This window comes from Euprymna scolopes, chromosome 4 (assembly GCF_053919585.1).
Source record: "Euprymna scolopes isolate OS-2025 chromosome 4, ASM5391958v1, whole genome shotgun sequence".
Classification (NCBI taxonomy): Eukaryota; Metazoa; Mollusca; class Cephalopoda; order Sepiida; family Sepiolidae; genus Euprymna; species Euprymna scolopes.
The window spans coordinates 14,913,648-14,926,531 of record NC_136485.1 but is presented as its reverse complement, the minus strand read 5'-3'; the positions used below and the strand labels follow the sequence as shown (position 1 = coordinate 14,926,531).

Genomic DNA, 12,884 nt, shown 5'->3' with positions numbered 1-12,884 from the left:
TGATGTTAAATTTAATTTTGAAAAAATTCTTAATGCTACAATCTTTTAAGTTATAAATTTATATTTTTTACTAGAATATCTTGTCTTTTTCTTTTCCAGTTTTAACTTGTCCTTTTACTTTTCTAAGTTTAATCTTAACCATATTACTTTTCATGCTTGGATTTTTCTGTGTAATATATATATTTATGTATATCTGTTTTCTGCGATAAAATATACAAAAGAATTGTTTTAGATAAATTCAAATCCTTGTTTATCAAACTTATAATTTTAAGCTTTTCATCTTTATTCTGACTTTTTCTAAGAAATTTAATCAATTTAAGAATCTAAAAAAAAAAAAATAAACTGAACTGATTTATAATTTAAGTTTGATCTTGACATATTTTTTCCATTCAGTAAAGTATTGATATTTTTTTTGGCTACTAGGTCAAGTCGTGATTCTCTGGAGAGCAGTTCAACCATTCGAACAGATGGATCAAGAGATGATCTACCTTACCGAGATTTTGATGAAGTAGATGATGATTTTGGAGGATTTAAAGTCCCAGATCTTACTGTAAGATTTTATCTCCATTTTATATACCGTTTTTATTTGTTTATATTTTTGTTTTGTTTTGTGATCCTATACATATTACAGCCGAGCATTTTCCTAAATCCTAAATCATTTAAAAATTTTTAAAAACAAAATATAAATGAAACAATAATTAAAAAAGCTTAACTTTCTTCATTCCTAATTATTTGACATTGTTTCCTAATTTTTATTCAGTAAAATTACCAATTTTCTGAATGTATTTGAAAGGAGCAAAGTATTTTCCTTGAATCATTCAGATTGTAAATTATCTCCCTTGACTCAGTTATGGAATATTTAATATTTTTGTGTTGTATACGTTGTCACTCATGTTGCATCTTGAAATGATGCTTTTCTAAGATTGTCAAGGAAAATGGAAAAATATCTGACAATATGGCACCTGTACAGATTCAAATAATTCCTAACAGTTCAGCTGTTTTTCTTAGTTCCAAGAAATTGTGTGAAAAATCTGCAACTTGGACAAAATTATGTTCAGAAAATATCAAAATTGGACATATTTATAAAAACGAGTTGTTTTACGATTACAACCGATTTTGCTGCACAAGTATTATAAACTTTGAATTTGAATACCTTTATAAAAAAAATGGGCAATACTGAAAGATGTAGATGTTTTTTCTAATTACTAAGAATACTAGCTCATACAAATTGTGGTGCAAACAAAAAGCACTACTCAAATGCTAAAATTTTTTAATCAGATCCAAACTTGATTATGGAGCTTTCATTTATAGTGCAGCACGCAAGTCCTACCTTAAAAAACATGAACGTATACACCACCAAGCCTTGAGAGTAGCAGTAGGGGCTTTTACTACCTCACTCGTAGAAAGTATATGCATCGAGGTTCACGGAACTTCAAAAACAGCAAAAATTTGCAATATAATATTACCCCAAACTTGCTGCGTGCCCAACAAACACTGCTTTTAATCGTATGTTTCCATAATACTAAGAACGCTTTAAAAAACACAAAGCCTATTAAACCTTTTTGCTTACGTATTGAAAAACTTATCACTGAAGCATTTAAATAAACCCTTCTCTAATCCAACATAATACCCCCCTTGAAAATTCTCTCTTGGCTTTTAATTCAGTCAGCTGTATTACTGAAACTAGCAAATCATCTCAAGATCAAAATAAACTCCTCCTTACCCAACAAAATTACTGAGAACATTTATACGGATGCGTTCAAAATAGATGATGGTGAAGGATTTACTGCTATCCAGAACAAAACAAAATCCTAAAAACGCTTACACAACAAAGCATCCATAACTCAAAAGGAATTAAAAAAATGTATCCTCTTCTCAGATTCCAAACCCCACTTTTATCGTTAAAAAATCCAGATATAAGCAACCCGCTTATAAACGGAAAACTAAATAACCATGCCATCAATGAGTATAAACATTATTTTTTGTTAGATACCTTAGCCATACTGGAAATGAAAAAGCTGACTCAGTAGCTGAAGAAGACATTTTAATGAAGCAATCTGATATGAAGATCCCATACACAGATTTCCAACAAACCATTAACAAAATATTTTGACAAAATGGCAGGAAGCATGAAACAACTACCCTAATAACGAATTGCACCACATATGCCCTACCATCAAAAAATAGCAACTGTTCAGGTTACATTTAAACTTCTGGGTAATTATTGTACGTCTCTCAAAGTTTCTCGGATTAGATCAGCAGCTACCGTCAATAGCTGGAAAAGACTTATGATAATGTTATGAAACCAATAAAAAGACTTATGACAATGTTATGAAACCAATAAAAAGACTTATGACAATGTTATGAAACCAATAAAAAGACTTATGACAATATTATGAAACCAATAAAAAGACTTATGACAATGTTATGAAACCAATAAAAAGACTTATGACAATGTTATGAAACCAATAAAAAGACTTATGACAATATTATGAAACCAATAAAAAGACTTATGACAATATTATGAAACCAATAAAAAGACTTATGACAATATTATGAAACCAATAAAAAGACTTATGACAATATTATGGAACCAATAAAAAGACTTATGACAATATTATGAAACCAATAAAAAGACTTATGACAATATTATGAAACCAATAAAAAGACTTATGACAATATTATGAAACCAATAAAAAGACTTATGACAATATTATGAAACCAATAAAAAGACTTATGACAATATTATGAAACCAATAAAAAGACTTATGACAATATTATGAAACCAATAAAAAGACTAATGACAATATTATGAAACCAATAAAAAGACTTATGACAATATTATGAAACCAATAAAAAGACTTATGACAATGTTATGAAACCAATAAAAAGACTTATGACAATGTTATGAAACCAATAAAAAGACTTATGACAATGTTATGAATCCAATAAAAAGACTATGACAATGTTATGAAACCAATAAAAAGACTATGACAATATTATGAAACCAATAAAAAGACTTATGACAATATTATGAAACCAATAAAAAGACTTATGACAATGTTATGAAACCAATAAAAAGACTTATGACAATGTTATGAAACCAATAAAAAGACTTATGACAATGTTATGAATCCAATAAAAAGACTTATGACAATGTTATGAAACCAATAAAAAGACTTATGACAATGTTATGAAACCAATAAAAAGACTTATGACAATATTATGAAACCAATAAAAAGACTAATGACAATATTATGAAACCAATAAAAAGACTTATGACAATGTTATGAAACCAATAAAAAGACTATGACAATGTTATGAAACCAATAAAAAGACTTATGACAATATTATGAAACCAATAAAAAGAAAACGATAAAAAACACGTTGTCAGGTTTTAACCAATAAGAATATAGGCAGGCGGCCTTTTAATAAATTGAAAGCAATAAAAAATTTAATTTTAATCACGTTTATAAAAAATTAAACTAAATTATTCATATTAAAAGATAGAAGAAGAAGAAAGTGTCGTTGGAGAGAAGAATTAAAAAAACCGGGAGGATGTGTTAACGTTTGGCCAACAAAAGAGGTCGATATCAACTTATTTAACATCCAAGAATGGCAACTGGGATATAGGAAGCAGAGAAAGGAAGAAGTAATACTAGCCAGATTACGTATAGGTCATACGTTCATTACACACTTTCACCTTCTAAAAGGAAATTATCTCCCTTTATGTATAGCATGTCAAAAACTTATGTCTATTAAACGTATAATAATTGAATGTAAAGAATTCGAAACATTAAGATCCAATTCTGAATTTTTTAGATGAGATGTGAATGCTTGTGTTATGTTGATTAATTGGACTATTATTCTCATCTTGGGTGTTATTAGCATAACGTTTCAGTCGCTGCAACCTGCGACCTTCTCCGGGTGTTGAAAACATGCTTCTTTTTATTATTTTAATTAAAAGTCATTATTGAGATGAGTATTATTTATTAATTTTATTATTGCAGACTATTATCCTCATCTTTTCTTAGTTGTTTCAGGACATTTCGGCCAACTATTCCTCTGGCCTTCGTCAGGTGGTAACCGAGACGGATAGGAACTCTAAATCTCCTGACTTCATTCACTGCAATTACTGCCTTCCGTGGTGAGACGACAACAACTATGGAAGGCAGTAATTGCAGTGGATGCAGTTAGGAGATTCAGAGTTCCTATCCTGTCACGGTTACGACCTGACGAAGGTCAGAGGAATAGTTGACTGAAACATGAAGCAACTAAGAAACGACGTGGATAATAGTTCGCAACAAATAAATATAATGCTTCTTTTTCTCTACTAAGGTAAAGAGGGTTGGCTCTGCATTACAAGAATTCGAACAGTGGGTTTGAGGGTGGGTCCATATTTATGATCTACAGATCCACCCTTAAACCCAAGGTTTGAATTCTTGTAATGTAAAACCAACCCTTTTTTCCTTGATAGAGAAAAGGAAGCATGTTTTCAACACCTGAAGAAGGTCGCAGGTTGCAGCAACCGAAACATTGTGCTAATAACACCCATAATTAGAATAATAATCTAATTAATCAACATAACACCTGCATTAGGATACCACTTCTTCGAAGTAAATAATCTAGAAAAACTTTTTAGCGCTATACAAATAAGATAATTAAATTTCCTAAAAACAATTGTACTGGACTGGAAAATTTAAAAATCGAATAATAAGCCAGTCCTATTTTACAAAACAAAATGCTTCACAAACCAGAAATACATCTACAATCTTCTCATCTTGTGTTTGTTTCAGAATAAATATAACACCAGTGATCCTTCATCTTGGCATAAAACCAAACTGCATTTCATATATACTAATCATAAAAAAACAACAAAAATAACTGTTTGTTTTTAACATAACTCTTTATGAGGCTGTTTAAACACCAACAAACAAATAATTATTTATATGCTCATTTTTAAAGTTTATTTATAATTTTATTGTTCTAATTTTCTATATGCATGCATTAATTTTGTTGATATTAAGAGCAATTAATGATTTCATAAAAAGGGATAAATTACTAAAACATTTCTTAAAATATTATGTTTAATTTTCAAGAGAGATAATTTAAATGGAAACTATTGTGTAAAATTGCGAGAGATTTATATTAAAAATATGTAATATAAGTTATACATAAAAAGAAAAGATTTACTGCTCGATTAAAAGCTGCCAGATGCTGGATATTTGCTTGTTAAACAAAAGCAACTACCAATTTTGTAACAGTTTGCGCATTCATTTTCTTTTTATTAATGCACTGTTACATTTTGATTATCTGCAATGAATTGTAACTGATCAAAAATACTTGAACGAAGTATAAAACTTGACACACTTAATGTCATTTACAAGTAAGGATGGAAATGGTTAAATGGCTCAGTTTGTAATGAATCATGTTTACATCTCTTGTTCTCTCTGCTCTGTCAATGTAATGGAAGTCAGTGACAAAGGGAGGTAATCCTTATTCTCTGTTGATATAGTCTCAAGGGGGGTAACTCTTGGATCATGAAAAACATTCTTTGAGCCCAACATGCATAAAAGTTCAACTAAAAATATATTCTCCAATTTAAGACACAAATGTACACAACTTTAATCGATCTAACATAGTTAGGCCTAAATAGCATTTAAGATGACAAATTAAACTCTTCTTTGGTCTAAACAATTTTAATTTTTGTACTGTCTTTTATGGCAATATTAACCTGGGTGTCTGGCATTGCCTGCGTGTTCGGAGGTGTGTGTTGAGCAAAAAATAAATGAATAAAATAAAAAAGTGATACTAGGGAGGCATACTCGAACCCATACCGCGAAGGAGGAAAAGAATGTGAAAAAAAAAATGTGATGTCTTTGCCATTGCGTCTATCGCCAAACTGGAAGTGGCGAAGGTTTAAATATAGTCTAGTCAATAGAAAAAAGGGCATGACTTTCGAAAATATCGCCCAAAAAAGTGACACCTCTCTGTAGAAAAGTGCCCAGTTGATGGTAAAGGAATTAATGTTTTTAACCAATTTTTCAATATTTGTCATCCAAAGTGTAAAGCTTCAAAATGATACTGATCTTGTGTAAATCTGTTGCCTTTGTTGGAAGTTTTAGGCAGACATAAATACATACATTTAAACAGACAGGTGGGATTTATATTATAGACTAGCGGGGGTACCCAGCGTTGCCCGGGTGTTTGGAGGTGTGTGTGCTGTTAAATAAAAAAGAAACCGTGGGGGGGGGGGCGGTAAAAGTTGGTAGGATCGAACCCAAAGCCCTGAGGTGAAGTTTGAAAATAAAATGTGAAAAAAACATGAACCATTCGGCCAGCCAGAATGAGTTACTGAAAGATGTTTGAATTTATTTAGGTAAGAACCAAATTGACAGGTGCCTGCACGGAAGTCGTAGAGCGTTACGATGACGACGTAAGCAATAGCTATTCAGCAAATAAGGTCAATGACCAGGTTTGTTTGTTATAAGTGAAGTAAAAAAAGAAAACATAAAAATGAACGTTAAAACTTAAGCGGGGGGTGGGGGGTAATCAAAACATCGAAAAAAAACCACAAAAAAACTAACGTAAGGAAAACGAATGATGTTAAATGTAAAAATCGAAAAAACAAAAGAAAACAGAAAAACGAACGTTAAAACAAAAAAAAACGTGAAAAATGGCTTAAATAAGCCTGTTTTGATATTAAAATTAAAAAAATCGGTGGGTACGAAGTAAAAAAAAAACCCCAGAAAAATGAATGACTACATAGGTTTGTTTGTTATAAGCGAAGTAAAAAAAAAAAAGAAAACAACGTTTTAATTAAGCGGGGGGGGGGGGGTGTAATCAAAACATAAACAAAAACAAAAAAAAAAACTAACATAAGGCAAACGAACGATGAAAACAGAAAAACGAACACGTGAACAAAATGGCTTTTTCTGAAAACAGAAAAACGAAGGCGTGAAAAATGGCTTAAATAAGCCTGTTTCGATATTAAAATTTAAAAAAATCGGTGGGTACCCGGGTGTTTGTGGGTATGCGGTCGGGGGTGGATAAGCGAAGTAAAAAAAAAAACCCCAGAAAAACGAACGTTACATGAAAAATGGCTTAAATAACACTGGTTCAATATTTGAATTTAAAAAATCGAAAAAAAAAAAAAGAAAAAAAGACATCTCACACCACGATTCGAACCCAAAACGTTTAGATAACAAACCAACGCGCTAATCAGCTGAGCTAACGCGACGTACATGAAATTTAGTCAGTTTTTCAACTATTTAAAGTAAATCAGGTCATGACGTCATCTGATGCATGCGTAGCACCAGTTGTCGTCACGAGGTACCGTTTTTGTTTTTCTTTGCAAAATGATATTTTTTTTAGATTTTTGGCTTTGCTATTTCATTCACTAAACTTTTCAACTTGGATTTTTTAAGAGAAAAAAACAATTGAAACCTTATATTAATATGTTCTTTAAGATGGGATAATTTTATGTGTGAAAATACACCCCAAATCATTGCACTAAATTTTAAAGAATGCCAACATTTTTTCCTGCGAAAAAGGAAACATTTATTATGAAAATATTGATCTAACTTAATTAGCATGGAAGACATATATTAAGTTAAATTTATATATATACTAGCGAGGGGTACCTGGCGTTGCCCGGGTGTTTGTAGGTGTGTGTGTGGAAACTCCAGGGGTGGGGGCGGTTAAAAAAAAAGTAAGTATGAGGATCGAACCCGAACCCTTGAGGCAAAGTTGTAAATTAAAGTGTGAAAAAAAAAAACGTGCGACGTTAACCATTGCCTTATCGCAACATGCTAACGGAAACACGTTTGAATTTATTTAATTACTTGGATTTAGCAGGTGCCCGTTTTAATGAGTTAATGAGGTCAAGTTTGACTGTGGAATTTCATTTACTGCTGAACGCTTTTTTTTCCCCAAAAAATGTTATAGGAAAAAGACTAACCCACATGTAGCGAGCAACAAATGTTGAATATTTATCTTCCCGAAATCAAGCAAATTAAATAGACAGGCGAGCTTCGTTGTTAACTGTGAGATATTACGATTTACATGTGATATAAAAAGTTTTAAAAAGTTAAGTGAGCGACCGCTTCTCTGAAAAAAGCCTTTTGTAGACACACAGAAAAATCGAACACACACATACATACATACATTTTCGCTTTTATATTTATAGATTAAAAAAAGAATCATAAAGTAAAGTGTCTCTGTTGCACTTGATAATATTTACCTGAATATATATATATATATATATATTAAAGGTTGCATTTATGTATATTAAAAACATTTTTCTTTTTATTTGATAGAGTTCATTAGATTTTGGTCCATCTCTTATGGATGAAGTTATGAAAGCACTCCAAGACAAAGAAGATGAATCAACTGTAACTGGAAATGCATCTAAAGAGAGCCCTTCACCGCCTGTAGCACCACCAAAAAAGCTTGAAGACCAAGCACCAATTGCCACAGCAGAAGAGGATGATGATGATGATGAGGAAGCTGATTGTAATTCGATTTCTGCGTCATTACCAACCGATAAAAGCCCCCTTCTACCTGCTCCTCCTCAGGTTCCTGTAAGTTTAATTTTTATTGTTATTCCATATTTTTCTTCCATGACCAACATTCCTTATTTTTTGTCTTTCCAATTGAAATTAGCGTTTATTAATGAGACAAACTTAAGCTGTCAGATTTGTGCTTTCTATTCTGTGAATGGTTATAGTTTAGCAATAGCTTGTTTGTTTCGTTCACATAATTCGATGACTATTTTATTTGACGATTGGCTTTGCTACCAGAATTGCCAGAATTAATAAAAAATGAAACACTTTATGTACAATATTTTGCCACAGCTTCTTGTGATGTCTAAATTCTTGTCTTCGTCTAAAATTTTAAAAAAATTTTCTAATAAAATAATTTTTAAAAATGTTTATGCTTTCTATTATTTAGATTAATACTCGCATCTTGATTGTTATAGTCACAACGTTTTGGTTGATGTAAGCTTCGGCCTTCTTCTCGTGCATCTTTTTGAATTCGGGAGCCTTTATAAATTACATGGAATTTTGAACTGAACTCTTTATTTAATCCACGGTGTACATTGTTCTCATTCTGTCTGCTACGACTGGGTAGAAGTGTTATCTTTTTGTAATACTCATTATTGACTTGAATAGGCATTCGCTTAAAATTGATAACATGTTTACTTGCTATGCCACATATGGACCATTCTAGTACTAATTTTGAGTCTTAAACCTAATGTTTAGATGTGTAACATTATTACTTATATATACTTGAAAATATATGGCAATTAAGCTACACTGATTTTTCCACGTTTTATTCTCATGTAAGAATTCTTCAAAATATTGCCATATATATATATTTTGAAAACTTACTACCTAGTTCTACTTAAGTATTGAGCACTGTTGAAGTAAATATGGAAAATAAGTACATAAAATTTTATATAGATACATGAAATTATATGTATTATACACACACACACACACACATACACACTAAAATTCAGGACTGGATCTACAAGACGAGTATTAAGCTTTTTAGATTTTAAGAATCTGGATCATTATGATTGATTTAATGAGAATGACTAAGATTAACAAGCAAAAACAATTTCTGCACATGTTGGTCATATTTGAGTGCACCTAAAAAAGATTTTTATTGCATGATTTCAAGAATGCAAAGTTGGCACTTGAGTGCAGTATATATAAAATGAAAAATCGGTAGTGGATGAATAATTTTCAAATAACATAGAAGACACACGAGAGAAAAAATGTCCAAATTATGTACAACTACTTGGTTAAGACAGGTTTTTCAGACTGCAGTCTTTGTCTATGGTACTGCTCAGGTCCAAAGACCGATCTCTCTTCCACAGAATTCCCAATGGTGGACTGAGTATTTCACGGATCTGTTCTAAAATCAGTAGTTGATGAAAAGGCCATGAACAGTTTGTCACAAGAGACTACCATATTGTCCAATTTCTACTGTACACTCTTTAACCCTTATCCTCGAGTGGCCCCTTGGCCTTGATAAGTGGTGATGCCTATGTAAAAAAAAAATGTGATGGAACTCCTCACTCTTGCTGAGATTCATATTAAAATCAAGAAAATTCATATCAAGAAGGCGCATGACTCTGATAATATCCCTGTTGAGGTACTCTGTTTTGGGGTCGACAAGATCACTGCAGAAGCCCACTGTCCTCATGTACAACATATAACTGTTTACATCAAGACTGGATACATGCAACTCTGATTTTTGTTATACAAATTTTTTTTTCTTTTTTTTTTTTTTACACAGGAATCACCACTTATCAAGGCCCAGAGGCCACTCGAGGATAAGGGTTAACGGGTATACATTAGTCAATGTGATTATAGCATAGTAAACATAAGTAGCGGGAATTTTGTAAATTTAATTACTTAGGGGGACGGTTCATCAAGGGTTGGGATTTTACTCAAGGTTTAGCCAGGTTTAATCTAATAATTATTTCCATTATGATTAATTTTTATTTAGTACAAGATGACATTACATTTTTTTTTTTTACTCTTGTTCACCCCCAAGCAAGGCTTATTGCCACTTGGACATAAAGGGCTACTATTTAGGACCATGTCTAGTTAAAAAGAATTTGATCAGCTGGTGGTAATTATTTCAGTACTAGTCTTCGTGAAATAGTGGTAAGGTTTTTTTCAAATCTTTTGCTCAATCGTCTTAGTCTGTAGGGGTGTTCCTCCACTATTTAAGAATGTCAGAAACTTTAGATCAGCTTGTGGCATGATGGATATAATTTTTTTCTGCTTAACAACTTCAGGAACAATGTGTAACACTATATAAAATTTTTTTGAATAGAAGCTTTCGACACTTGTTAATAAAGCAGCATCATGAATAATTCTAAGTGAAATTGGATGCCTATCAGGATTTGTCAAAATGTTAAATGAATTTTTTCAAATATATATTTTTTTTATGCTCACCTTCACCCCAAACAAGGCATATTGTCACTTGGATGTAAGGGGTTAGTAATTGGGACCATGCCTAAGAAATATTAAGATGTTGGTTTACGTTACATTTGAACTTCTGCATATCAGTACAGTGAGGGAAGCAGGTAGCAGGAAGGGAATTCCAAAGTCTAGCCGTTCCAGGGTAGAAGCTATTAAAGTAGAAAACTTTTTGGCATTTAAGGACTGCAATAGTGAAGGGGTGTGATTTTGTTGCCAATAGACCTCTTTGCATGCACCATCTTTGGATTCATTGTCAATTTGGGGAAAACTAAGGTAATTGCTGCCCATCAAGAGGTTGAGAAGCAGATTAAATGTAGTCGATGCATTTGTATGTTGGAAGCACTTTCCCATCATCGATTTCTTGAATTACTTCTAAGAATTGCGAAGGCTAGCAAATCTTTTGATAGATTTTAAAAGCGTGTGTTGTTAGATATTAACCATTGTCATCAAAACGGATTAGTTTATATGAGTTGTGCATCTCGTCTATTTTTTCTGACATATGGACTATGTATTGCTGACACATTAAGAACCTGGGGAGATTAAGGTTCTAAATATTAAGTGCCAATTGTTTATACCAGACATAACTGTTCAAGCTGGAGTGTCAAGCATAGAAGTGTGGGCGTAGCACCTGGTTAGGATGGAAGATTACAATCTCTTGAAACAATTGTTCTATGGGAAACTGAAACAGCAAACCATTTTAAAATGTTATCATGAATGTCGAGAAGATGACCGTGAGGTGATTAGTTTGGTGCAAATGTATCTATGATGGCTGCAGTAGATTTGAGGTAAAGCAAAAAAATATTCCTTTTTGAAATATACTTTAAAGAAACTATCAATGTCTAATATGCTAGACACGTTTTAACCTGACTATAACTTGTAAAAGTAAGTTTGAGTTGCTGAGCCGTCTGTCTGCCCACAAGTGGACATTGCAATATTACAGAGATTGTCTTCATCAGTAAAGATGTGGCAATAATCATATATATGATCATTTATGTGTGTGTTTGTGTGTATATATATATATATATATATATATATATATATATATATATATATATATATATCAGCTGGAGCCTTCCCTCATGATAATTGAAAAAGGAAATAGAATTATGCTTTTAATTATCAGAACTTTCTAATAAAAATATAATTAAATGAAAAAGCCATTAACAGTGCGACTTCTCAGATTAAAATAATGATAGATTTTAATAGTCAAAACATTTTTTAAAGGATTAAAAACAAAATTTTTCCAGCTGATATCTCTAATTATATATAAAACGCACTTTGCCTTTGTGTCTATCTGTCTGTGAATTTGTTCCCTATGGACTCCAAAACTGCCAGACCAATTTTTTTGAAATTTCACACAAATGTACATTGTGTCTGGGAGTGTTCTTAGATAGGTTTTTAATTGAAATGCCTCTGATAAGTATCGATAAGCGAAAAAATCTGATTAAAGAAGGAACAATATGATTTTAAATAAAGTTAGCACCCTTATACAGCCTAAGATCACAAGTGCATTTGAGAAGTTTTATCACCACATAAACAGAAGAACCTGGCATATAAAATCACCAGTAGGTTCTTTGATAAGATGGTGCACATTCAAAATGAAAGTTTTTGTTTAGAATGCAACTGAACCATGATACTTGGCTTTTGTACTTTAAACTTTAATTAAAGCAATTATATAACAGTACTTTTATAAAAGAGCAGTAGGTTCTTTATAGTGCAATGTGGACTGTTAATGCTGGGAGGCATGTGAAGCTTCCTACCAGTGCATTGCGGTGAATCTCTGACTAGAACAGGTAATCAATTGAGTTGATTGAAAAATGGGCGATTTTATCAATTATAACAGTATTGGAAGTGTGGAACATTCTTTGATCTTCATTCAAT

General features: G+C 31.9%; 1 protein-coding gene across 6 annotated transcripts in view; it reads left to right on the top strand.

Annotated features, from left to right (window-relative positions):
- Nucleotides 1-12,884, top strand: part of LOC145266716 (activated Cdc42 kinase-like) — a 386,827-nt gene that overhangs the window by 328,728 nt on the left and 45,215 nt on the right. For all 6 annotated transcript variants that reach the window (XM_080122649.1, XM_080122646.1, XM_080122648.1 and 3 more), the window contains 2 exons: nucleotides 424-550; nucleotides 8,319-8,582. In XM_080122649.1, the coding sequence (XP_079978775.1) occupies nucleotides 424-550; nucleotides 8,319-8,582 (391 nt within the window). The remainder of the gene's footprint in view (nucleotides 1-423; nucleotides 551-8,318; nucleotides 8,583-12,884) is intronic.